At 53.8% G+C, this 24606-nt stretch overlaps 1 protein-coding gene across 1 annotated transcript in view; it reads left to right on the plus strand.

Annotated features, from left to right (window-relative positions):
- LOC145339890 (pleckstrin homology domain-containing family G member 1-like) overlaps nt 1-20302 on the plus strand; it is a 68145-nt gene extending 47843 nt beyond the window's left edge. The window contains exons 3-5 of the mRNA XM_080184428.1: nt 1-169; nt 9189-9289; nt 20116-20302. The exon at nt 1-169 is cut by the window's left edge and continues 343 nt beyond it. Coding sequence (XP_080040554.1) covers nt 1-169; nt 9189-9289; nt 20116-20233 — 388 coding nt within the window. The 3' untranslated portion in view covers nt 20234-20302. The remainder of the gene's footprint in view (nt 170-9188; nt 9290-20115) is intronic.
- Nucleotides 20303-24606: the final 4304 nt, after the last annotated feature.

A 24606-nucleotide genomic window follows, 5' to 3' on the forward strand; every position in this document is an offset into this window, starting at 1 on the left:
CCTCGTGACAGGAAGGGATCCCAGGACGGATTGCCTCAATGCCAGTTGGCCTTCCGTGGCATCTAAACCCAGAGAGCCCCTTGCCAAGCTCTCGCACGTGGACAGGGTGGCAAAGGAAATTATTGAAACAGAGCAAGCCTACGTTCGGGATCTGAAGAGTATCGTTGAGGTAAGGCCCAACAACCGCAATACTGACAGGAACCAAAATGGCCACTGCCACCAAAATGGCAGCCCGATCCAAAATGGCCACCGATCCAAAATGGCCACCGATCCAAAATGGCCACCGATCCAAAATGGCCACCGATCCAAAATGGCAGCCCGATCCAAAATGGCCACCGATCCAAAATGGCCACTGATCCAAAATGGCAGCCCGATCCAAAATGGCCACCAATCCAAAATGGCTGCCAATCCAAAATGGCAGCCTATTCTTTCAACCTCTCCCAACCTCATGATGACAATACTCCTCCCTCAATCTTTCCTCCTCCTGCACCTACTCATCACCCGTGAGGGATGAAAGGATAAAACAAGGCCGTGAGCAGGAAGGGATATTCTGGGAAACTACCCCCCCACAAACACTCCCCCGTCATCTGATCGAAACCAAACCCAGGAGGCCCTGATGTGGAGATGCCGCCGTTGGACTGGGGTAAACACGGTAAGAAGTCTGACAACACCAGGTTAAAGTCCAACAGGTTTATTTGGAATCACGAGCTTTCGGAGCGCAGCTCCTTCACCTGGACTCATCTGATGAAGGAGCAGCACTCCGAAAGCTCGTGATTTCAGGCAAACCTGTTGGACTTTAACCTGGTGTTGTGAAACTGCTTATAGAACCCAAGATGAACATAGGAATTGGGGCAACACAGGGTGACAGAAACCGTGTCTGCGTGGGCTTCCTCCGGGTGCTCTGGTTTCCTCCCACACTCCAAAGATGTGAAGGTTAGAGGGATTGGCCATGCTAACATTGCCCCTTAGTGTCCAATGATGTGTAGGTTAGGTGGATTGGCCATGGAAAATGTTGTGGGTTACAGGGATAGGGTGGGAGACAGGGTCTGTCAGACTCAATCAGAGAGTCGATGGGCCAAATGGCCTCTTGTGCACTGTAGGGATTCGAGGATTCTCCTATCCTGGCTGTGTTTAGTGCTCATTCCCTAACTGCCCCGAGAAGATGCTGCCCCTTCGAACCACAACCACTGCTGGGACACATCCAAGAGACAACTGGGCTGGAGTCACGTGGCCCAGAGGAGGTTGTGGAGGGGGGGGGTGGGGGGGAGGATTATGGTTGTGGGGGGGGTGATGGGGAGGGCAGTCTCCCCTCTCTGAAGGAAGTGTTGAACCTGCTGGGTTTTCACAACAATCCATAGAATACAATCCACAGAATCCCTACTGTGCAGAAGGAGGCCACTCAGCCCATCGGGTCTGCACCAACCCTCCAAAAGAGCATCTTACTCAGGCTCACTCATTCACTCCACCTGCACTACCACACATGGCCAATCCCCCTAACCCGCACATCTTTGGACACTAAGGGGCAATTTAGCATGGCCAATCCACCTAACCCGCACATCTTTGGACACTAAGGGGCAATTTAGCATGGCCAATCCCCCTAACCCGCACATCTTTGGACACTAAGGGACAATTTAGCATGGCCAATCCACCAAACCTGCACATCTTTGGACACTAAGGGGCAATTTAGCATGGCCAATCCACCTAACCCACACATCTTTGGACACTAAGGGGCAATTTAGCATGGCCAATCCACCTAACCTGCACATCTTTGGACACTAAGGGGTAATTTAGCATGGCCAATCCACCTAACCCGCACATCTTTGGACACTAAGGGGCAATTTAGCATGGCCAATCCACCTAACCCGCACATCTTTGGACACTAAGGGGCAATTTAGCATAGCCAATCCACCTAACCTACACATCTTTGGACACTAAGGGGCAATTTAGCATGGCCAATCCACCTAACCTACACATCTTTGGACACTAAGGGGCAATTTAGCATGGCCAATCCACCTAACCTACACATCTTTGGACACTAAGGGGCAATTTAGCATGGCCAATCCACCTAACCTACACATCTTTGGACACTAAGGGGCAATTTAGCATGGCCAATCCACCTAACCTACACATCTTTGGACACTAAGGGGCAATTTAGCATGGCCAATCCAAGGTGTGGGAGATAACCTGAGAACCAGGCTGAGCTGGGGAGTTAATCAGAAATTGTTTGAGATTCTGTGCGACAAGCAACGATCAAAATGATTGTCAGAAATCACTCTCCCTCCCCCACCCCCCCCCCACACCGAGGGGAAGCTGCCCGCGGTAATTATAACGTGTGGGGGGGGGTGGTCTTTAATAGTGTTCTCCCCTCCAATGCAACCTGTACAATTAACTGGGAGAGTTATTAATTAGTGCCCTGGGCTGTTCCTCGCTGCTCTGTGTGAGGAAGCCAGTGGGGTACTAGCTGGTTTTTACAGTTTCGGGAACGGTGGGGAGCTGCTCTTAGATCTGGGATGGCCACGTCTGGAAGTCATTCACATCCTTCACCGTAATGGGACTGGGGAGATGGTTTGGGAGTGTCCCAGCAGAAGCACTCAAAACCCACAGGGCAATGTTCTCACAGATTGCCAACGTGTGCTAATTTAATATGTATCCAGCCCCACAACTTCGACTAATGTCCGTGAGCTGTGTGTTAGAAAGCAGGAGGCCATTCAACCCTTCCACCCTGCTCTCCCCCCCATTCATTACAATCATGGCTGGATAACTTGATCTTGGGATTGGACAGAGCTCAGCACAACATTGAGGGCCGAAGGGCCTGAACTGTGCTGTAATGTTCTATGTTTCTATGATTATCCAACTCGATAGCCTGATCCCCACTTCCCCCCCGCCCAATATCCTTTGATCCCCTTAACCCCAAGAGCTATACCCTCTTGAAAACACTCAGGGCTGGATTTTCCAGCCGCACTTGTCACCGAGACTGGAAAATATCAGCCAAGGTCAATGGACTCCCTCCCCCTGGCCCGCTATGATTCCCGTGGTGGGCGGGACTGGAGAATTCCGCCCCCAGTGCGTTGGCCTCAACTGCTTTCTGCGGTGGTGAGTTCCACCAGGTTGACCACACTCCGGTGTAATGGCCTCAGTCAGGCCATTGAGGTTGGCCGATTGGATATGAACCCCCTCTGATTAAGGAGTCAATTGATAGGCCTGTCTGGGAGATGAGGGCGTTAGCTTATGAGGGGAGATTGAGTAGTTTACATAAGAACATAAGAGATCGGAGCAGGAGTCGGCCATCTAGCCCTTCGAGCCTGCCCCGCCATTCAATAAGATCATGGCTGATCTGAAGTGGATCAGTTCCACTTTCCCGCCCTCTCCCCATAACCCTTAATCCCCCTGTCTATCAGACTGGGTCTGTACTCATTGGAGTTTAGAAGGATGAGGGGGGATCTTATAGAGACTTACAAGACAATGAAGGGGAGGGATAGGGTAGAGGTGGAGAGGTTCTTCCCGCTCAGAAAGGACAGCAGGACTAGGGGGCACAGCCTCAAGATAAGGGGGGGGTGCAGTTTAGAATGGAGTTGAGGAGGAACTTCTTCACTCAAAGGGTGGTGAATCTCTGGAATTCTCTGCCCGTTGAAGTGGTGGAGGCTGCCTCGCTGAATATTTTTAAGACACAGGTAGATAGGTTTTTGGTAGGCAAGGGGATTAACGGTTATGGGGAGAGGGCCGGAAAGTGGAACTGATCCACGACAGATCAGCCATGATCTTATTGAATGGTGGGGCAGGCTCGAGGGGCTAGATGGCCGACTCCTGCTCCTGTTTCTTACGTTCTTATTATGTCCTTTCCTTGTATTTAACCGGGTGTGTCGGTTCCTCTGGTACTCCTGACCGCTGACTGATATCGCTCTGTACACTCCCGTTGGAATTGTAGGGATTTCTGCCTCTGGAGGCTTATTACATTTGGGTGAAGAAATGTCTCCTCACCTCCCATCCTAAACGGTCTACCCCGAATCCTCAGAGTGTGACCCCCTGGACACCCCCACCATCAGGAACATCCTCTCTGCATTTCAAAAGGGAACCTATTTCCCCTCCCACTCGGTGGGGGAGGGGGTGGGGGGGTGGATGGGAGTCAGGGGTTCTGAGGTTTGGCCTCAGAACCGTTACGGGGCAGGAAGAGGCCATTCGGCCCATCTGCCCTGGCTCTCTGAAAGAGCATTCTACCCAGTCCCACTCCCCTGCCTTATCCCCGTAACCCGGCACATTCTCTCGTTTCAGATAGAAATTCCTTCTAGAATACCTCGATCGATCCTGCCCCCAGCACCCTCCCAGGAAGCTCGTTCCAGACTCCAACCACCCCCTGGGTGCAGCTCCTTTCACTTCCATCACTTTTGCCAATCATCCTGAGTCTGTGCCCTCTCCTTCCTGATCCCCTCTCTGGAATGGGAACAGTTTCTCACTACTTACCCGGTCCGTATCCCTCGGGATCTGAAATCTCTCAAGTCTCCTCTCAGCCGCCTTTTCTCCGAGGAAAACAATCCCAACCTCTCCAATCCATCCCTACGGTGCAGAAGGAGGCTATTCGACCCATCGAGTCTGCACTAACAACTATCCCACCCAAGCCCTATCCCCATAACCCCACATATTTACCCTGCCAATCCCTCTGATAGGCGAAGGGGCAATTTAGCACGGCCAATCCATCTAACCAGCTTTCGGAGGAAACCCACGCAGATATGGGGAGAACGTGCAGACTCCACACGGACAGTGACCCGAGCCGGGAATCGAACCTGGGTCTCTGGCGCCGTGAGGCAGCAGCGCTAATCACTGTGCCACCGTGCTGCCCATATCCTCATTCTTTATTCCTGAGATCATTCTTGTGGATCTCTCCAGTGTCTTCACACCCTTCCTCAAATGTGGAGTCTGGAACTGGACACAATCTCCAGATAGGACTGACTTAGCTTCTTATACAAGTTCACCATGACCTCCTTACTCTACTCTATGCCCCTATTAATAAAGCCTAAGATAGGACATACTTTATTCAATGCTCTCTCAATACGCTCTGCCATCAGTTCCTTTAGAGTTTCTCCACATTCAATCACCTTGCACTTCTCTGCATCGAACGCCATCTGTCCCCTGCCTGCCCAATCCACGAACTTCTCTGTGTCCTTTCAAAGTTCAAAACTATCCTCCACCCGAGGGCAGTGGAGGCAGAGCCATTGAATATTGCTAAGGCAGTGGTATATAGGTTCCTGACGAGCGAGGGAGTCGGGTGTTATCGCGAGAGGGCGGTAGGTGGGAATGTGGAACTGAGACCCCAATCAGATTAGCCGTGATCTCACTGAATGATGGAACAGGTTTGATGGGCTGAATGGCCGAGAATCGTAGAATTCCTAAATCCAATCAGGAACGACTCAGCATCTTATTCAGGTCCAGCCCCCATCCGTGACCCCTCACCCCATCCCCAATCCCTGCCCATTTCCCGTGGCCAATCCACCTAACCTGCACATCTTGGGACAGTAAGCACAGTGGGTTAGCACTGCTGCTCCACAGCTCCAGCGACTTGGGTTCGATTCCCGGCTCGGGTCCCTGTCTGTGTGGAGTCTGCACGTTCTCCCCGTGTCTGCATGGGTTTCCTCCGGGTGCTCCGGTTTCCTCCCACAGTCCAAAGATGTGCGGGTTAGGTTGATTGGCAATGCTAAAATTGTCCCTTAGTGTCCTGAGTGCGTATGTTAGAGGGATTAGTGGGTAAATATGTAGGGATATGGGGATAGGGCCTGGGTGGGATTGTGGTTGGTGCAGACTCGATGGGCCAAATGGCCTTTTTCTGCACTGTAGAAATTCTATGATTCTAATTTAGCATGGTCAATCACCCTAACCTACACATCTTGGGACACTAAGGGGCAATTTAGCATGGCCAATCCAGCTAACCCACACATCTTTGGACACTAAGGGGCAATTTAGCATGGCCAATCCACCCTAACCTGCACATCTTTGGACACTAAGGGGCAATTTATCATGGCCAATCCACCTAACCTGCACATCTTTGGACACTAAGGGACAATTTAGCATGGCCAATCCCCCTAACCTGCACATCTTTGGACACTAAGGGGCAATTTAGCATGGCCAATCCACCTAACCTGCACATCTTTGGACACTAAGGGGCAACTTAGCCTGGCCGATCCACATAGTTTCTGCACCTTTGGACTGTGGGAGGAAACCGGAGCACCCGGGGGAAACCCACGCAGACATGGGGAGAACGTGCAGACTCCACACAGACAGTGACCCGAGCCGGGAATCGAACCGGGGTCCCTGGTGCTGTGAGGCAGCAGCGCTAACCCACTGTGCCTACTCCTGCTCCTAATCGGGATGGTTTGTAGATGTTCCTTTCTCATGGCCAGCCTGAACATTGGGTCACGTACTGCAAAGCAGCGCTCCCTGTCACAGTGCAGCTGGAGGTGGTGTATCTGAGATACTCCACACAGCGCAGGCTAGTTAATTGCTCAGTCTATCAAAGTTGACGTTACGTATCTTGGGCCACACAAATCTGGGCGGCAGGCCCTTCCACTGTGTTTACAGGGTTTTAATAACAATGGTGAGGAGTATTTAATACAAAGTCTGACTCATCCTGGCAGGAGCTGTTTCAGCTCTGGCCCAGTTAGTGCGGAACGGCAGACGACTTGCCAAACGGGAAGTGGGTTTGATCGATGCTGGGGGAGTCTTGCTTTTAACACAGCTCCTTTTGACCGCCCCCCCCCAACTCCGCTAACCCTTGGAGGCTTTCCCAGCTCGGAGGCAGCCAGCCGGAGTTAGAGCACAGACTGATCTGGAATGTGGAAGGAAGCTGCGCAGAGAGAGAGAGAGAGAGAGAAAAACTTCCCATGAGATGAGAGAGAATCACATTTTCCCAAACTCATTGCTGTCGTTACAAAATAGCGTGACGAGGAGAGAGTGGGCGAGAGCCAAACGCAGACAATTGGGATTAGTTTTTGGGGGGGGGGGGTTTAAAAGAAAGGGGGCAGCATGGACAAGTTGGGCCGAAGGGCCTGTTTCCCTGCTATAAACCCCTATGACGATATGAGACAACCTTCTACATGGATTGTTTGGAAGATCACAAGATTCTAGAGCAGGCGTGTTAGCCATTCCTCTGGGTTTGTAAAATTATAGAAGCCCCGCAGTGTAGAAGGAGGCCATTCGGCCCATTGAGACTGCGCCAACCACACTCCCACCCAGGCCCTATTCCCGTGACCCTACATATTTACCCGAGCTAGTCCCCTTGACACGAAGGGGGCAATTCAGCACGGCCAATCCACCTAACCCGCCCATCTTTGGAGCGTGGGGGAAAACCGGAGCGCCCGGAGGAAACCCACGCAGACACGGGGAGAATGTGCAAACTTCACACAGACGGTGACCCAAGCCGGGAATCGAACCCGGGTCCCTGGCGCTGTGAGGCAGCAGTGCTAACCCCACTGTGCCGTCCTAGAATTGTACAGTGCGGAAGAGGCCCTTCGGCCCATCAAGTCAACACCAACACATTAGAACGACCTGGCCTCCAACCTCGTCCTATGTTAGCCATTCTTCGCCTGGTTTGATCGGAGCAGCTTCACCTTGGTCCCACCCACCAGGTTACAATCTAAATAGTTTAAAGTTTGTTTATTAGTGTCACAAGTCGGCTTACATTAACACTGCAATGAAGTTAATGTGAAAATTCCCTAGTCGCCACACTCCGGTGCCTGTTCGGGTACACTGAGGGAGAATTTAGCACGGCCAATGCACCCTAACCAGCACGTCTTTTGGACTGTGGGAGGAAACTGGAGGAACCCACGCAGACACGGGGAGAATGTGCAGCCTCCACGCAGACAGTGACCCGAGCTGGGAATCGAACCCGGGTCCCTGGCGCTGTGAGGCAGCAGTGCTAACCACTGTGCCACCCTGGGTGAGAATGATTGTTGATTTACATAGAAACATAGAGGATAGGAGCAGGAGGAGGCCATTGGGCCCTTCGAGCCTGCTCCCCCATTCATCACCATCATGGCTGATCATCCAACTCAATAGCCTCATGCTGCTTTATCCCAAAAACCTTTGATCCCGTTCGCCCCAAGTGCTCTATCCAACTGCCTCTTGAATAGAACAAAGAGAATTCCAGCACAGGGACAGGCCCTTCGGCTCCTCCAAGCCTGTACCGACCATGCTGCCCGACTGAACTAAAACCCCCCACCCTCCCGGGGACCCTACCCCTCTATTCCCGTCCTATTCATGGATTTGAATAAATTCAACATTTTGGCACCAACCAACTTCCAGTGGTGGATTTTCTTTGGGTAGATCAGGGAGTGGGAAAACCCACCATTGCTTCCTGTATGGATTTTACAGTAAGAAGTCTCACACCAGGTTAAAGTCCAACAGGTTTATTTGGTAGCAAACACCACTAGCTTTCGGAGCGCTGCTCCTTCGTCAGATGAGTGGGAGTTCTGTGCACTAACAGGGTATATAAAGACACAAACTCAATTTACAAAATAATGGTTGGAATGCGAGTCTTTACAGGTAATCAAGTCTTAAAGGAACAGACAATGTGAGTGGAGAGAGGGTTAAGCACATGTTAAGGAGATGTGTATTGTCTCTAGACAGGACAGTTAGTGAGATTTTGCAAGTCCAAGCAAGTCGCGGGGGTTACAGATAGTGTGACATGAACCCATTGGATTTTACAGCACAGAAACAGGCCATTTGGCCCGTTGGCTTCATGCTGGCTCCGCACGAGCCTCCTTCCCATCCCCGCACCTCATCTCACCCCCATCAGTGAACCCCCTCTCCCCCCGTCCATAGATGTGCGGGTTAGGTGGAGCGGCCATTGGGGCTGCGTGCCTCTCATAATTTTGTAGGCCTTTACCAGGTCTCCCCTCGGCCTCCATCTCTGCGGGGAAAAACAATCCCAGTTTATTCAACCTCTCCTCACATCGACGTCCTCGAGACCCGGGCGCACGTCCTGGTGAACCTTCTTTAGCTGAGGTTCCCTCTGAGCTCCTCAGTGTACTCCCACACCTTGTACCTCCCTCCCCAACAACACGGGTTTAATTGATCTCACTGCACGGTCTGAGACGTGGGTATAGAGGCTCCAACACTCTGAGTCACCGTTCCGAGTGTTAAGTTTCCTCCTGCTTCGTTGCAATCTGTGTCTTGACTCAGGAGCGTTGTTATGTCTTTAGGACTATCTGGGCTGTATCATCGACTGTGGAGAACTACCTCTGAAAGCGGATGAAGTTAACACTTTGTTCTGTAACATCGAAGATATCTATCAGTTCAACAGGTGAGTCCGGTTGGAAGTTTTTGATTTTTATTTACTGTCTCACGGGACACGGGCTGGGCCAGCATCGATTACCCTCGGAGGGCAGTTGAGAATAAACCACATTGCTGTGGAGTCACATGTAGGCCAGACAGGGTAAGGACGGCAGATTTCCTTCCCTAAAGGGACATTAGCGACGGGTTTTTCCGACAATGGTTTCATGGTCACCAGTAGATTCTTAATTCCAAATTTTTTTTATTGAATTCAGATTCCACCATCTGCCGTGGTGGGATTCGAACCCACGTCCCCCAGAATATTAGCTGAGATTTTGGATTAATAATCTAGCGATAATCCCACCAGGCCATCGCCTCCCCCATGATTGGGATACAGTGAAAAGTATTGTTTCTTGCACATCACACCGACAAAGCATACCACTCATAGAGAAGGAAAGTTTATTTAAAAAGAGGGGCGGCGCGGTGGTGAGCACCGCTGCCTCACCACGCCAGGGACCCGGGTTCACTTCCGGCCTCGGGTCACCATTTGTGTGGAGTTTGCACATTCTCCCCGTGTCTGCGTGGGTTTTCTCCGGGTGCTCCGGTTCCCTCCCAAGCTCCAAGGATGTGTGAGTTAGGTGGATTGGCCGTGCTAGATTGACATTAGTGTCAGGGGTTATTAGCAGGGTAAATACGTGGGGTTATGGGGATAGGGCCTGGGTGGGATTGGGGTCAGTGCAGACTCGATGGGCCGAATGGCCTCCTTCTGCACTGTAGGGACTCTATGTTCTATTAGTGTCACAAGTAAGGCTTACATTAACACTGTAATGAAGTTACTGTGAAAACACCTCCATGCCTGTTTGGGTACATTGAGGGAGAATTTAGCACAGCCTAACCAATGCCTCTTTCGGACTGTGGGAGGAAATCAAAGCATGCAGAGAAAACCCATGCAGACATGGGGAAAACATGCAAACTCCACACAGACAGTGACCCAATGCCATGAAGCGAATCCCAGTCCCTGGCGCTGTGAGGGCAACAGTGCTTATCACTGTGCCACCATGGAGAGAGTGCAGACTGTAGTGTCACAGTCATAGCGAGGGTGTAGAGAACGAACAGCTTAATGCGAGGTAGATCCATTCAAAAGTCTAACGGCAGCAGGGAAGAAGCTGTTCTTGAATCGGTTGGTGTGTGACCTCAGATTTTTGTGTCTTTTTCCCAATGGGAGAAGGTGGAAGAGAGAATGTCCGGCGTACGTGGGGTCCTTGATTATGCTGGCTGCTTTGCCGAGGCAGTGGGAAGTGTAGACGGAGTCAGTGGATGGGAGGCTGGTTTGTGTGATGGATTGGGCTACATTCATGACCCTTTTGTAGTTCCTTGCGGTCTTGGGCAAAGCAGGAGCCCAGACCGAGCTGTGATCCAACCAGAAAGAATGCTTTCTATGGGGCATCTGTAAAAGTTGGTGAGAGTCGTAGCGGACATTCCAAATTTCCTTAGTCTTCTGAGAAAGTAGAGGCGTTGGTGGGGCTTTCTTAACTATAGTGTCAGTGTGGGGGGGACCAGGACAGGTTGGTGATCTGGACACCAAGAAACCTGAAGCTCTCGACCCTTTCATCCCCGTTGATGTAGACAGGGACAGGTTCTCCTTTACGCTTCCTGAAGGTGATATCTGAGAAAGGGAGGAAAATATCGATGGAGCAGAAACTGTAAATTCAAACTCTCTCTGTGCTGCTGTTTTGAAATAATCCAGGTTGTATCAAAATATTAACTAAACTCTTCCAGCCTTTAGTGGGTCCAATAATCCAGGATTAGGAATTGGAAATTGTTAACTTGTCTCAATGAGTGTGGGTGTGGCTGGCTGGGCCAGTATTTATTGCCCATCCCTAACTGCCCCTTGAGAAGGTGGTGGTGAACTGCGTTCTTGAGCCATTGCGTTCCATGTGGGGTAGCTACACCCGCTGTGCTGTTAGGGAGAGTTTTCTAGGATTATATTCACTGGAGTTTAGAAGGGTACTGAGGGAGTGAGGCACTGTCAGAGGGTCAGTGCTGAGGGAGTGCCGCACTGTCAGAGGGTCAGTGGCGAGGGAGTGCCGCACTGTCAGAGGGTCAGTGCCGAGGGAGTGCCGCACTGTCAGAGGGTCAGTGCTGAGGGAGCGCCGCACTGTCAGAGGGTCAGTGCTGAGGGAGTGCCGCACTGTCAGAGGGTCAGTGCTGAGGGAGCGCCGCACTGTCAGAGGGTCAGTGCTGAGGGAGCGCCGCACTGTCAGAGGGTCAGTGCTGAGGGAGTGCCGCACTGTCAGAGGGTCAGTGCTGAGGGAGTGCCGCACTGTCAGAGGGTCGGGACTGAGGGAGTGCCGCACTGTCAGAGGGTCAGTGCTGAGGGAGTGCCGCACTGTCAGAGGGTCGGGACTGAGGGAGCGCCGCACTGTCAGAGGGTTGGGACTGAGGGAGTGCCGCACTGTCAGACGGTCAGTGCTGAGGGAGTGCTGCACTGTCAGAGGGTCAGTGCTGAGGGAGTGCCGCACTGTCAGAGGGTCAGTGCTGAGGGAGTGCCGCACTGTCAGAGGGTCAGTGCTGAGGGAGCGCCGCACTGTCAGAGGGTCGGGACTGAGGGAGCGCCGCACTGTCAGAGGTGCTGTGTTTTGGATGAGGTGTCAAAGTGAGGGGCCTATCTGTTATCGGTAAGTGGATGTGAAAGTCCCCAGAACTCCGGCTAATGTTAATTCTTTAGGTGACATAACGAAAGCTTCGACTGTCTGGTCACTAACAAGTTGCTGTTTGTGGGATCTTTCTGTGTGCTGATTGATTGACTGCCAAACTTGCTGTGTTACGACAGAGGCTCGCTCCAGCGTGTTTGCCAGAGGCTGCAGAGGATTGTGAAAGTGAGTGAGGTAACAGCAATCTGTGTGTAAGTGTTGAAGGGAACTGTGTGTGGGAACAGTTTGCACTTTGCCAGAATCCCGTCAGAATGATGCATTGCGGATTGAGTAAAGCCAAATGGAAGTCTGCGTGAGAACTCCGACATTCCTGTCCATAATAATACCTTTCAGTTCCACTTCCTGCACTCTGTGCCTTCCCCGTTACTCACTCCCTCACTCTCTCCCCATTGCAGGCCCTCCATCCCCGCCCCCCCCTCGCGGGCCCTCCCCCCTGCCCCCCTCGTGGGCCCTCCCTCCCCCCCCCGCCCACTTTCGCGGGCCCTGCCTCCCCCACCCTTCATGGGCTCTGCCCCCCCCATCGCAGGCCCTGCCCCCCCTCCCCCTCCCCCTCGCAGGCCCTCCCCTCCCCCCCAGCGGGGACCCCCCCCACCCCCCCGCGTGCTCTCCCACTCCCTCTCGCGTGCCCTGCGCCCCCCCCCACCCCCGTGCTCTCATGTGCTAACCGGCACCTCTTTTGGACTGCGGTAGGAAACCGGAGCACCCGGAGGAAACCCACTCAGACACGTAGAGAATGTGCAAACACTGCATGGACAGTGACCCAAGCCGTGAAGCGAATCTGGGTCCCTGGTGCTGTGAGGCAGCCACGCTAACCACTGTGCTGCGTGGGGAGGGTGCAGAATGTAGTGTTACAGTCATAGCGAGGGTGTAGAGAAAGATCAACTTAATGCTAGGTAGGTCCATTCAGAAGTCTGACAGCAGCAGGGAAGAAGCTGTTCTTGAGTCGGTCGGTACGGGACCTCAGACTTTTGTATCTTTTTCCCGACGGAAGAAGGTGGAAGAGAGAATGTCCGGGGTGCGTGGGGTCCTTAATTATACTGGCTGCTTTGCCGAGGCAGCAGGAAGTGTAGACAGAGTCAGTGGATGGGAGGCTGGTTTGTGTGGTGGATTGGGCTACATTCACGATCTTTTGTAGTTCCTTGCGGTCTTGGGCAGAGCAGGAGCCCAGACCAAGCTGTGATACAACCAGAAAGAATGCTTTCTATGGTGCATCTGTAAAAGTTGGTGAGAGTTGTAGCGGACATGCCAAATTTCCTTAGTCTTCTGAGAAAATAGAGGCGCTCTCTCACTCAGCTCTGATAAAGGGTCATCCAGACTTGAAATGTTGGCTCTATTCCCTCTCCACAGCTGTCAGACCTGCTGAGGTTTCCAGCATTTTTCTCTTTTTGATTTACCCCAGGGATCTGGAGTCCAGCATTGTCCGAGTTTTAGCTGGTGTGCTATAAATCTGTTTGAAGGGTTTTGTTATTGGAATTTGGTTTTGACTGGAACATCATTAGAGATATTCATTGTGGGGTTATACATTAACATGTTTGTTATTGTTTCTTATTTGTAATTGATAAAAATTCTTGCTAATTTTCTTACTTCACATGTTAACTCTATTCTAAAATAAGCTTTGTTGGGTAAAAGCTCCCTGGTGGGTCATTTGAATCACACCTGGAGTGAAATATTTCAATGCTTATCCAACTCAATTTCAATGTCAAATACTCCTGGTTCAGGCAAGCTCCATAAAATACTCTGGAGTTTCTAACCTGAACCATTATCCCTGTCCTTCCACTAATATTGTTGCTCTATCCTGGGCTGAGAACTCCCCTCCAGTTGTCCCAGTCTCCATTCTCTGCATCCTCCATGCCCCTTTCATTCCTCCTTCCCACTCATTCTGCCCAGCAATGGCGGATGCTCCTCTTGCCTCGAAACCAATCCCCCGGGATTTGGTCCCGTTGCATTGTAACCCCATTTCCTGCTCTCAAGAAAGTCCCAGCCTCCCATCCCATTTCCACCCCATTTTCCCCTTTCCCCCTTACACCACCTCCCCCCCCCCCACCCCGTTTCCTGCCCCTGCTATAGAGAGGTTGGGCTTCAGCTGTTCAGGGCACTGGTGAGACCATGTCTGGAGTATTGGGGTGGCACGGTGGTTAGCACTGCTGCCTCACAGCGTCAGGGACCTGGGTTCAATTCCCGGCTCGGGTCACTGTCTGTGTGGAGTCTGCACATTCTCCCTGTGTCCTCGTGGGTTTCCTTCAGGTGCTCCAGTTTCCTCCCACAGTCCCAAGATGTGCTGGTTAGATGGATTTGTCACGCTAAATTGCTCCTTGGTGTCCATAGATGTGTAGGTTGGATGGACTGGCCGTGCTAAATTGCCCCTTCGTGTCCAAAGATGTGTAGGTTAGGTGGATTGGCCATGCTAAATTGCCCCTTAGTGTCCAAAGATGTGTAGGTTAGGTGGATTGGCCATGCTAAATTGCCCCTTAGTGTCCAAAGATGTGTAGGTTAGGTGGATTGGCCATGCTAAATTGCCCCTTAGTGTCCAAAGATGTGTAGGTTAGGTGGATTGGCCATGCTAAATTGCCCCTTAGTGTCCAAAGATGTGTAGGTTAGGTGGATTGGCCATGCTAAATTGTCCCTTGGTGTCCAAAAATGTGCAGGTTAGGTGGATTGGCCATGCTAAATTGCCCCTTAGTGTCCAAAGATGTGTAGGTTAGGTGGATTGGCCATGCTAAATTGTCCCTTGGTGTCCAAAGATGTGCAGGTTAGGTGGATTGGCCATGCTAAATATATTCTATTTTCGGGGGATTAGCAGGGTGGGGTTACGAGGATAGGATGGGATTGTTGGTGTTGCAGGCTCGATGGGCCGAATGACCTCCTTCTCCGTTGTAGGGATTCTGTGATTAATTGGTGCTGAAGTGTAAAGTCTGAACGCGCTGTGCGAGTGATGAAAGAAACCACCTCCCCGCGGCGATGATGAATTAACTTCAGTTTTATAGAGACTTGCAAATGTGCCACTGACGGGGTTATAGAGCCCGCTCTCTGTCGGAACACTGGGCGCTGTGCCAGTCTGGGGCTAGCGGGGAGCAACGGAATGGTGGAATTTGACCGCTTGCCAACCCAGAGTAAACATTAGTCTTCACCGGGTTTTAAACGTCAAACGCGGACAAGTTATTGCGAAGGATCCCGCGGGGGTCGGGGCTGAACCACGGGGTGTCCTTTGCAAGTGAAAGCAGCTGGCGCAGGGCGCCGTGAGGCTCAAGGTCGTAAAGGTGCAGGGTTTGAGAGAACACACGCCTGCAAATATCCCCGGGGCAGAGCGGAAAAGCAGAGTGATTGCAGTTGGCTTGTGTGGCTGTGACTGCACCGTTCTCCCACCCTTCACCCCCCAATCCTGGGCCCCACCTTACACACAGCAGATTGGGGAAATTAAAACATTTGAGAAAAATAAAGGTTTATAAATGTAACACCAGAACTAGCACGAGGCTGATAACCATCGGTAAAAACTATGAATGAGAGGCCCAGGGAGAGAAAAACGGAGATTTTCCTTAACTTTCTGCAACTGTTTGATCTGTAAATTTGGACCTGAGGGGGGGGCCCCTCTGTATAAAACAGTCACTGAGCGATCCTACGGGGAATTTAACAGACATTGCTTTACCCAGGGAGTGGGGGAGAATGTGGGACTCGCTCCCACGGGGAGTGGGGAGAATGTGGGACTCGCTCCCACGGGGAGTGGGGAGAATGTGGGACTCGCTCCCACGGGGAGTGGGGAGAATGTGGGACTCGCTCCCACGGGGAGTGGGGAGAATGTGGGACTCGCTCCCACGGGGAGTGGGGAGAATGTGGGACTCGCTCCCACGGGGAGTGGGGAGAATGTGGGACTCGCTCCCACGGGGAGTGGGGAGAATGTGGGACTCGCTCCCACGGGGAGTGGGGAGAATGTGGGACTCGCTCCCACGGGGAGTGGGGAGAATGTGGGACTCGCTCCCACGGGGAGTGGGGAGAATGTGGGACTCGCTCCCACGGGGGGAGTGGGGGAGAATGTGGGACTCGCTCCCACGGGGAGTGGGGAGAATGTGGGACTCGCTCCCACGGGGGAGTGGGGAGAATGTGGGACTCGGTCCTACGGGGAGTGGGGAGAATGTGGGGCTCGCTCCCACGGGGGAGTGGGGAGAATGTGGGACTCGCTCCCACGGGGAGTGGGGAGAATGTGGGACTCGCTCCCACAGGGAGTGGGGAGAATGTGGGACTCGCTCCCACAGGGAGTGGGGAGAATGTGGGACTCGCTCCCACGGGGAGTGGGGAGAATGTGGGACTCACTCCCACGGGGAGTGGGGAGAATGTGGGACTCGCTCCCATAGGGAGTGGGGGAGAATGTGGGACTCGCTCCCACGGGGAGTGGGGAGAATGTGGGACTCGCTCCCACGGGGAGTGGGGAGAATGTGGGACTCGCTCCCACGGGGAGTGGGGAGAATGTGGGACTCGCTCCCACGGGGAGTGGGGAGAATGTGGGACTCGCTCCCACGGGGAGTGGGGAGAATGGGGGACTCGCTCCCACGGGGAGTGGGGAGAATGTGGGACTCGCTCCCACGGGGAGTGGGGAGAATGTGGGACTTGCTCCCACGGGGAGTGGGGAGAATGTGGGACTCGCTCCCGGGGAAGTGAATAGTATTGATACATTAAGTGGGAAGTTGGATAAACACATGAGGGAGGGTGGGATAGAAGGATTTGCTGATGTGATGAGATGGAGAGGGGGGTGGGAAGGAGGCTCGTGTGGGGCAGAAACACCAGCATGGAGTGGATGGGCCGAATGGCCTGTGTAATCCTATGTAATTTGCGATAGATTAATGAGTTTGTAAATTGAGTCAAAAATAGCTCCGAGCGAGATCCCCACCCTCTCGAACTGTCGTTATTTTCAGCACAGTTCCTCTTGCCTGAAATATGATGAAAGTTAATCAGTCTTTGATTAGATAAGGGAGCATCCCTCTCCATACTGTGTCACTCTCTCCCAGTCACTAACCCCGGGGTGATCCCCGATCCCACCCCATTCCCACAATTGGCATCTTTCAACAAAGCTCCGGAGGAATGGGTGGAAGGGGTGTGAGTGAATGAGGCTTATTGGAAGGAAAGTGCTGAGGGAGTGCCGCACTGTCAGAGGGTCAGTGCTGAGGGAGTGCCGCACTGTCAGAGGGTCAGTGCTGAGGGAGCGCCGCACTGTCAGAGGGTCAGTGCTGAGGGAGTGCCACACTGTCAGAGGGTCAGTGCTGAGGGAGTGCCGCTCTGTCAGAGGGTCAGTGCTGAGGGAGCGTCGCACTGTCAGAGGGTCAGTGCTGAGGGAGCGCCGCACTGTCAGAGGGTCAGTGCTGAGGGAGTGCTGCACTGTCAGAGGGTCAGTGCTGAGGGAGTGCCGCACTGTCAGAGGGTCAGTGCTGAGGGAGTGCCGCACTGTCAGAGGGTCAGTGCTGAGGGAGCGCCGCACTGTCAGAGGGTCAGTGCTGAGGGAGCGCCGCACTGTCAGAGGGTCAGTGCTGAGGGAGTGCCGCACTGTCAGAGGGTCAGTGCTGAGGGAGTGCCGCACTGTCAGAGGGTCAGTGCTGAGGGAGCGCCGCACTGTCAGAGGGTCAGTGCCGAGGGAGTGCCGCACTGTCAGAGGGTCAGTGCTGAGGGAGCGCCGCACTGTCAGAGGGTCAGTGCTGAGGGAGCGCCGCACTGTCAGAGGGTCAGTGCTGAGGGAGTGCCGCACTGTCAGAGGGTCAGTGCTGAGGGAGTGCCGCACTGTCAGAGGGTCAGTGCTGAGGGAGTGCCGCACTGTCAGAGGGTCAGTGCTGAGGGAGCGCCGCACTGTCAGAGGGTCAGTGCCGAGGGAGTGCCGCACTGTCAGAGGGTCAGTGCTGAGGGAGTGCCGCACTGTCAGAGGGTCAGTGCTGAGGGAGTGCCGCACTGTCAGAGCCGGAGAGCAGTAGTGAATGGTTAAAATAAAGAGTGTGTTGAAAATGGCTGGAAATTGGGGTGGGGGGGAGGTGGGTGGGGGGGAGTGGTGGAAGTAGACACAGGAGTTTTGAGACCCTGGTGACTGGGACTAACTTGCAGCCCCTCAGTCGGGTTCACTCAGTGGGAACCTGTACATTATTTCCAAGAATGGATCTCTCTGTCATTCCCAAAGCTCAGTCTGGCGGGAGAAGCATTCTTTCCATCAAACCTGGAATTTATATTGCAAAAATATCCAGTAGGCCCCAGCCGGAGAACGAGCCTCGCTCGCTGGAAAATCCCTGCCTTGTTCTACTCATTCCAAAGGGTAAAGTTTAACAGGAGTGATCGGATTCCTTCACTCTGCAGTTGTGGGAGGTGGTGGGTTCTCGCTGGCTTGGTTTAATTCCAGGACACAATTGTGAAACCGGAACCTTCGCAAAAAAAGGTTCGCCAATCCTGCTCAAATCACTGAATATTCCAAAATAAGTCCCCAAACGTGAGTTCCGGAAAACTGGAACAGCGAACGTTCGATATTGGAATCTTCTTCAAGGTTCACACCCAGCAGAAAGAATCGGAAAAGTTTGACCATGCAGTACGAGGCCGTTCTTCCCATCTTGTGTGTGCCGGATCAGAAATGGGCCACCCGAAATAATCCCACTTTTTAAGAATTTCATTCATGGGAATTTGGGTTGGCTCGTCTGCACGTTCCCCCCGTGTCTGCGTGGGTTTTCTCCAGGTGCTCCGGTTTCCTCCCACACTCCACAAAGATGTGCAGGTTAGATGGATTGGCCATGCTAAATTGCCCCTTAGTGTCCAAAGATGTGTAGGTTAGGTGGATTGGCCATGCTAAATTGCCCCTTAGTGTCCAAAGATGTGTAGGTTAGGGTGGATTGGCCATGCTAAATTGCCCCTTAGTGTCCAAAGATGTGCAGGTTCCGGACATTCTCTCTTCCACCTTCTTCCATCGGGAAAAAGATACAAAAGTCTGAGGTCCCGTACCAACCGACTCAAGAACAGCTTCTTCCCTGCTGCCGTCAGACTTTTGAATGGACCTACCTTGCACTAAGTTGATCTTTCTCTACACCCTGGTTGTGACTGTAACACTACATTCTGCACTCTCCTGTTTCCTTCTCTATGAATGGTATGCTTTGTCTGCGTAGCACACAAAAAACAATACTTTTCACTGCATACTAATACATGTGACATGTATGTACATGTAAATCATGTACATGCACGTAAATCAAATCAAATCAAAAGGTTAGGTGGATTGGCCATGCTAAGTTGCCCCTTAGTGTCCAAAGATGTGTTGGTTAGGTGGATTAATGAGGTAAGTGTGTGGGGTTACGGGGTTAGGGCCTGGATGGGGTGCTCTTTTGAAGGGTCAGTAGACTTGATGGGCCGAATGGCCTCCTTTTACACTGGAGCAATTCTGAATATGAGTTTGTGCGAAGACCTGTCTCAGTTCCGTTTCTGGGAGCTTGCTTCTTCCCTGCGTTCCAGCAGTGAGAATATTCTTTTTTGTTTTGTTAGCACCTTGAGCTAGGGGACGCACAACCTCACGATGAGGGTTTGGCCTCTTTTGTAAACATTCATTCCTGGGACATGGGTCTCGCAGGCTGGGCCAGCATTTATTGCCCATCCCTAATTGCCCCTTCAACTGAGTCTCTCACTCAGCCATTTTCAGAGGGGCAACTGAGAGTCAGCCACATTGCTGTGGCTCTGGAGTCACATGTAGGCCAGACCGGGGTAAGGACGGCAGATTTCCTTCCCTAAAGGGAACCAGAAGGGTTTTTCCAACAATCCGCAATGTCAGTAGATTCTTAATTCCAGATATTTTTTATTGGATTCAAATTCCACCGTCTGCTGTGGTGGGATTCGAACCCGGGTCCCTAGAGCATGACCCTGGGATTACTGACCCAGTGACATTACCCCTGGGCCACCCAGACACGGGGAAGTATCTCTCAAATCCACCAGCCCAGCCTTGTTTTCCAGCCCCGTGGGGTTTGAGAGTTTTTTTTGCCTTCCCGGGTAAATCTTATTTTGATTTTCTCCGAGGCCTCTTTATCCCCTGTTGTGACCTGGATGCTGGAGCTGTGTGCGGTGCTCTGACTGCGTTAACGCACTGTCTGCTGTACAATCCCCTTGCTGTTGTGAATGGAGGGCTAAGGAATGTTCTTTCTCTGCGCAGTGAGCTGCTGGAAGATCTGGAAAGCTGTAAAGATGCTGTCGGAATGGCGGAGTGCTTTGTGGAGCGGGTGAGAATCTTCCTCTATCTTTCCCGCAGAGTCCAGAACATCCCAAAATAACCCTGCCAGCTTCCTGCACTGTTTCCTGGACTACTTCCCGGGCCATTTCCAGGGCTATTTCCCAGTCCGGTCCCATTTTAGCATTCGGGAAAAACAGCCACATTCACAATGTCGTTTATTCAGTCTGTGTTTTTGAACAGCTTTGTGGGAATGTGATTATTTTATACACTCACCGGCGCCGTGTTTCACCTGAACCGTCCCAGCCCAGAGACATTGACCTGGAACCAGGACTCAGACAGGGGGCAACACTCGCCTCCCCCTCGCTCCTTCGTACCCCCTTGCTCCCCCCTTCATGCCACTCTCCCCTCCTTCTGCCTCCTCCTGCCTCTCCCCTGCCACTCCCCTCTGCTTCCCTCCCCTCGCTCCCCCTCTTCCCTCCCCTTGCTCCCCCTCCCCCACCTCGTTCCCCCCTCTTCCCTCCCCTCGTTTCCCCCCTCCCCCACCGCCTCGTTCCCCCCCTCCCCCACCACCTCGCTCCCCCCTCCCCCACTGCCTTGTTCCCCCCTCCCTCACCACCTCGTTCCCCCCTCCCCACCTCGTTCCCCCCTCCCCACCTCGTTTCCCCCCTCCCCACCACCTCGTTCCCCCCCTCCCCCACCACCTCGTTCCCCCCTCCCCCACCTCGTTCCCCCCTCCCCCACCGCCTCGTTCCCCCCTCCCCCACCACCTCGTTCCCCCCTCCCCCACCTCGTTCCCCCCTCCCCCACCGCCTCGTTCCCCCCTCCCCCACCACCTCGTTCCCCCCTCCCCACCTCGTTCCCCCCTCCCCACCTCGTTTCCCACCTCCCCACCTCGTTCCCCCCTCCCCCACTGCCTCGTTCCCCCCTCCCCCACCGCCTCGTTTCCCCCCTCCCCCACCTCGTTCCCCCCTCCCCCACCGCCTCGTTCCCCCCTCCCCCACCACCTCGTTCCCCCCTTCTCCCCCACCTCGTTTTCCCCTCCCCCACCACCTCGTTCCCCCCTTCTCCCCCACCTCGTTCCCCCCTCCCCCACCACCTCGTTCCCCCCTCCCCCACCACCTCGTTCCCCCCTTCTCCCCCACCTCGTTCCCCCCTCCCCCACCACCTCGTTCCCCCCTCCCCCACCACCTCGTTCCCCCCTTCTCCCCCACCTCGTTCCCCCCTCCCCCACCACCTCGTTCCCCCCTCCCCCACCACCTCGTTCCCCCCTCCCCCACCACCTCGTTCCCCCCTCCCCACCTCGTTCCCCCCTCCCCCACCACCTCGTTCCCCCCTTCTCCCCCACCTCGTTCCCCCCTTCTCCCCCACCTCGTTCCCCCCTCCCCCACCACCTCGTTTCCCCCCTCCCTCACCACCTCGTTCCCCCCTTCTCCCCCACCTCGTTTCCCCCTCCCCCACCTCGTTCCCCCCTCCCCCACCTCGTTTCCCCCCTCCCCCACCTCGTTCCCCCCTCCCCCACCACCTCGTTCCCCCCTCCCCCACCACCTCGTTCCCCCCTCCCCCACCACCTCGTTCCCCCCTCCCCCACCACCTCGTTCCCCCCTCCCCCACCACCTCGTTCCCCCCTCCCCCACCACCTCGTTTCCCCCTCCCCCCACCGCCTCGTTCCCCCCTCCCCCACCGCCTCGTTCCCCCTCCCCCACCACCTCGTTCCCCCCTCCCCCACCTCGTTTCCCCCTCCCCCCACCTTGCTCCTCCCTCCCCCACCACCTCGTTTCCCCCTCCCCCCACCTCGCTCCCCCTCCCCCACCACCTCGCTCCCCCCTCCCCCACCACCTTGTTTCCCCCCCTTGCTCCCCCCGCCCCGCTCCCTCACACTTCACCCTGATTCAGACTAAGTCAGGGAGATGTCCCTGCTCCGGTTTCCGAGTTCTCAGCCTCTCCGTCCATTGCCTGAAGCTGAGCCTCTGGTATTTTTATATTTAATATCCCTGCTCTGTAATTACTGGGATCACTGCCCTTTCCAGCCTATGAAGTTATTGCCTTTTTGGGACTGTCTGAAGTCTCCCGTCTCCAGGGCTGAGTCCTTGTCAACTTCCTGCAGCTCCCGAGTTTAGTTCAGTGACCTTTTAGCTGACGTTTTGACCCAGAGGGGCTGTAAAAGGGGCCTCGGAGACGCTACTCGTGGTGCTGGGATTGTGAAAGTAGCCTGGATCACCTTCACAGGAAATATTCCCAAACTATCTCCAGCGAGAGTGTGGAAATGGAGCAAGGGTGGGGAGGGAGAAAGGGAGAAGGGGAGAGAGCAATAGAGAGTGTGGGAAGGGGAGAAAGTGAGAGGGGGAGAGAGCAGGAGGGAGTGGGGAAAAGGGAGTAGAGGACCTGCTGGCTGTATAAGGCTCTATGAGGAATATTGTGAGCAGTTTTGGGCCCCGTACCTAAGGAAGGATGTGCCGGCCTTGGAAAGGGTCCAGAGGAGGTTCGCAAGAATGATCCCTGGAATGAAGAGCTTGTCGTATGAGGAACGGTTGAGGACTCTGGGTCTGTACTCGATGGAGTTTAGAAGGATGAGGTGGGGATCTTATTGAAACTTACAGGATACCGCGAGGCCCTGGATAGAGTGGACGTGGAGAGGATGTTTCCACTAGTAGGGAAAACTAGAACCAGAGGCACAACCTCAGGCTAAAGGGACGATCCTTTAAAACAGAGATGAGGAGGAATTTCTTCAGCCAGAGAGTGGGGAATCTGTGGAACTCTTTGCCGCAGAGGAGGCCGGGTCATTGAGACAGAGATAGATAGGTTCCTGATTAATAAGGGGATCAGGGGTTATGGGGAAAAGGCAGGAGAATGGGGATGAGAAAAATATCAGCCATGATTGAATGGCGGGGCAGACTCGATGGGCCGAGTGGCCTAATTCTGCTCTTGTGTCTTCTGGTCTGATAGAGGTGTACAAAATTCCGAGGGACATTGGTAGCGTAGATAGGAAGAAACTTTTCCCCTTTGCAGAGGGGGGGGTCAGTAACCAACGGGTGGAGATTTAGAGGGGATGTGAGGAGTAATCTTTTCACCCAGAGGGTGGTGGAACTCGCTGCCTGAGAGAGTGGTGGAGGTGGGAACCGTCACAACATTTAAGGGAGAATTTTGCGCAGCCGATGCACCCTAAACCAGCGTGTCTTTCAGACTGTGGGGAGGAAACCGGAGCGCCCGGAGGAAACCCACGCAGACACGGGGAGAACGTGCAGACTCCGCACACGCACGCACACACACACACGCAGTGACCCAAGCCGGGAATCGAACCCGGGTCCCTGGAGCTGTGAGTCCGCAGTGCCACCGTGCCCCCCCAAAAGGGGGATTGGACAGAGTCGATCAGGAGAAGCAGTTCCCACTGGGAAAAGGATGGAGAGGGGCGCGGTATTGAAAGTGACTTGCAGAAGAAGCAGAGGTGATACGAGGACAAAGTTCTTCACCCAGGAGTCTGGAATGTTCCGCCGGGGAGTGTGGTGGAGGCAGGTTCAATCGAGGCATTCCAGAGGGCGTTAGATGATTATTTGCGCCGAAGCGATGTGCGGGGCAAAAGGCAGGGGAACGGCACTAAGCCACGATGCTTGTTTGGAGAGCCAGCACAGACACGGTGGGCCGAATGGCCCCCTCCTACACCGGAACGGTTCTGCGATTGTGTGAAGCCCTGAGCATCCCTCTCTCTCTCTCTCCTCCTTATCCAGCTATCTGTCTGTGTTTTTATTCTGTGTATCCAAATATCTCCCCAAGCACAGGAGGAGGCCATTTGGCCCATCAGGTCTGTGCCGTCCATCAACTGGAGCCATAGAATGGGGATGGGCTGAAGGGCCACCCCCCGATCCAACTGGAACGTGAGATCGGAGCATGGGGCCGGAACATGGGATGCGGGATGGGAATGTGGGATAGGAATGTGGAACGCGGGATGGGAACACGGAATCGGAACACGGACGCAGCATGGGAACGCGGAACGTTTGCTCCAGTGAAGTATCGTGGGGGAGTTTGCCCGGGATAACGGTGCTAATTAAATACAAGTTTTATCTTGTTTAATAATCAGAACACTGGGCTGGCGTTCCCAACGGAACGCAGCTGGAGAATTCCGGCAGCCTTTATAGGGAATGTGTGCCCAGATTCAGTCTTTACATCTCTGATTATCAACTACGTCACTGGATCCAGATCCTGCACAAGAATTCCCGGGTTCGCATCCCGCGTTCCCATCCCACATTCCGTGTTCCCATCCCGTGTTCCGTGTTCCCATCCCGTGTTCCGTGTTCCAATTCCGTGTTCCCATCCCGCGTTCCACATTCCTATCCCGCATCCCGTGTTCCGGTCCCACGCTCCGATCTCACGTTCCGGTTGGATTGGGAGTTGGCCCTTCAGCCCATCCCCATTCTATGACTTCAGTTGATGGGCAGCACAGACCTGATGGGCCAAAGGGCCTCCCCCTGTGCTGAAATA

Source organism: Carcharhinus amblyrhynchos, unplaced genomic scaffold, assembly GCF_965287045.1.
Source record: "Carcharhinus amblyrhynchos unplaced genomic scaffold, sCarAmb.v2.hapA scaffold_725, whole genome shotgun sequence".
Lineage (NCBI taxonomy): Eukaryota > Metazoa > Chordata > Chondrichthyes > Carcharhiniformes > Carcharhinidae > Carcharhinus > Carcharhinus amblyrhynchos.